At 33.5% G+C, this 2,599-nt stretch overlaps 1 protein-coding gene across 1 annotated transcript; it reads right to left on the bottom strand.

Annotated features, from left to right (window-relative positions):
• Positions 1-314: 314 nt before the first annotated feature.
• Positions 315-2,267, bottom strand: LOC110871323 (zinc finger protein CONSTANS-LIKE 3). The gene is made up of 3 exons (XM_022120145.2): positions 1,864-2,267; positions 821-997; positions 315-690 (listed from the first exon to the last, which is right to left on the bottom strand). The coding sequence occupies exons 1-3, from the start codon at positions 2,200-2,202 to the stop codon at positions 496-498; spliced, it is 711 nt and encodes a 236-aa protein (XP_021975837.1). The 5' UTR covers positions 2,203-2,267; the 3' UTR covers positions 315-495.
• Positions 2,268-2,599: the final 332 nt, after the last annotated feature.

Genomic DNA, 2,599 nt, shown 5'->3' with positions numbered 1-2,599 from the left:
TACTTTACGTTTTGATCCAATCGCAATGCAACTATAGGATAAATTGAGTTCAATCGAATACGTCAAAACATGCGTTTCCGTATGGTTAACAAATCACATAACGCTTGGACTAATCCGTTCGATATTTGCGAGGTACCCGCGCCACAAAGCGCGCGGGTCTTATTACTAGTTAACCATAAAAATTAAATACATAGAATATTCGATAAAGAATCTACATGGTGTGGAAAACAAATAGCAAAACTAGAGTGTAGCATATAATTTATTACGAAAAAGCTCTTAGAAAAAACAAAAATATAAAAATCCACATGTAAAAACATAATCCAACTAACTACATTGATTAGAACTCCCAAAACAAACTAATCAAAAAACAAATAAGATTCGGAGCTACAATTTCATAAAAAGCACACACGAGGCCAGGTTCCGCACACCATTTTTTTTCTATTATTCGACCTTTTCTTTTATGAAAACAAGATTTTAAAACTAGAGTTCAAGAATTTATGGAATGAGATGTGGTGGGAATGAATCATATAAATTGTTTAACAAAATATAATCATCTTCGTCATCAAAACCTTCTTGTTCGTCTCCATGACTCGTACATTGATGTTCCATTGCCTTCTCGATTTCTTCGTTTCGAGCAAATCTACCTCGTATACGAGGTCTACTATCTGCCAATGTTTTCCTGCATACATACTACGAAGAGAAACAAAAATTTGTGTTATGTCTACGAAATGGGAAATAAAACCATTAACAACCATAAGTATTTTCGCTATATCTTTAGGTTTATTAAAAGCTGATGTGACGCCGATGTAAGCATAGTAACCTTGATTTTCTTGGTAAAGTTACGCTGACTTTTTTTGCTTCGGTAACGCTCGATTCTTTCTTTCTTCTCATCAGGTGAGTATCGACAAGCCTTGTTCATGCTTTCGATAATACTGTTGCTTTCACTTGATATTGGACTTTCAGATTGATGAGAGTGACAGTGCACCATATTTGATCCCTAAAGTAACAAAATATATGATTAATTTAAAACCGTAACGTAATAAACTTATAGACAAGTATAGTTATATTAACATAATACAAAAGGGTGGGTTTGTAGCCTGATGGGTGTGTGAGTTTGCCTTTCTAAAAAGGATTATATAACAACCATATATATATATTTAACACGACAAATTTATATTTATAACTTTAATATATATAGTAGGTCCCTTTTTGTCAAGTCTTCGTGATTGAGACTAATCATATGTCGAGGGTTATAATTCTCTATAACACTGGTGGGGTATGTCTACATACAAAAGTGAAACAGATGGTTGGCAATGCCATATATTAAAAAAAATAAAAATATAAACTAAATAAAAGAAAGTTATATATGTATCATTATCAATACTGAAATATCAAACAATAACAAAATCAATGATTATTATTTTCGAATGACCTGCTTAAAACATCAAAAAAGAAGTAACCTACTTTTCTTTAACATTTTATATTAAATTAACTTAAAATAAAACAAACAAGAAAATCCGTAATTAAGAATAGGTAATTGCCATAGCACACAGTAATATTAGAAACGACAATTTTGCTAATTATTGGAGTACAAAATCTGAAATCTAACGACTTGTTTGAATATAAACAGGGTTGTGCTAAACATACCCACCTATCTCTTTTTATTTGTTTTACTTCGTGTTTAACTTGCCATGTCAATAATATTGTTCGCTTATTTAACTAGAAGATAAAAATAAAAATAAAATCTTGATTTCATGTTTTAGTGTGTGGTAAGATGAGAATAAACGACTAGGGTACGTTTAGTCTAACCTAAAAAGTGGACAGTTTCTTAATTTTGTGAAAGATATAAAGAAAAAACCACACCTGTAAATCTTCTGCACTAAAAACCCTACTCATGGTTGTGTTACTCCTTTCAAAGTCTAATAACTCAATAGGTTGATTAAAGAACGTCCCATTATTATGGAACTGAGTAGCAATTGAATGACTACTTCCACTCCTTTGAATCACCATGCTTTCAGCATAACCTGGTGAGTCATACCCTCCACTACTTGTTGCACAAACAGAATCCAACTCGTACGTAGGTGATGGTGTTAAGTAACCGGTTGCAGCATGCGGTGGAAGTAGCGGTGTGAGCGATCCCGACATGGTTAGCGAGTCGGGCGAGAAGCTATAGGGGTCGTTGTTGTAAGTTTGTCCGTACATAGTGTATGGATGATCAAGTTTCAACTCAAAACGTTAAAGGAGTGTGTTGTGTATAGTCGTGGCAAAATGCACCACACGTTTATATAAGCTCCATAAGACTCAAATATGACGTCACGTAGTTGACCTATTAAGGGGTTCAATCTATACATTGACCCAAGGACATTTATACCTACTTATTTTCGAGCACTTGGAATAGATGGATTCATCATTCAAATGATTTGTTTTCATCTTGACAAGTCTACTTAACTTCCGTTGACTTTTTTCTCTCGTTTACTTTTGTTCAGACTTTTTAGTTACATCTACAATACGAAATCTTTGTTCTTTATCTATAACTGGTGGGATATCTCGCGCTTTGAGACGGACTTTCGAACGATATTGGTTCGATGAGTTACAATAC

Source organism: Helianthus annuus, chromosome 8 (assembly GCF_002127325.2).
Source record: "Helianthus annuus cultivar XRQ/B chromosome 8, HanXRQr2.0-SUNRISE, whole genome shotgun sequence".
Lineage (NCBI taxonomy): Eukaryota > Viridiplantae > Streptophyta > Magnoliopsida > Asterales > Asteraceae > Helianthus > Helianthus annuus.
The sequence above is the reverse complement of the archived record's forward strand: the minus strand, read 5'-3'. Positions and strand labels throughout refer to the sequence as shown.

What these genes read in the sequence shown, in the direction of transcription:
- LOC110871323 (XM_022120145.2), bottom strand. Translation starts at nt 2,202, where the DNA reads ATGTACGGACAAACTTACAACAACGACCCCTATAGCTTCTCGCCCGAC. An exon ending in TTAGTGCAGAAGATTTACAG is followed by an intron (nt 998 to 1,863) that starts GTGTGGTTTTTT and finishes TTGTTACTTTAG; the next exon opens with GGATCAAATATGGTGCACTG. An exon ending in ACTTTACCAAGAAAATCAAG is followed by an intron (nt 691 to 820) that starts GTTACTATGCTT and finishes TTCTCTTCGTAG; the next exon opens with TATGTATGCAGGAAAACATT.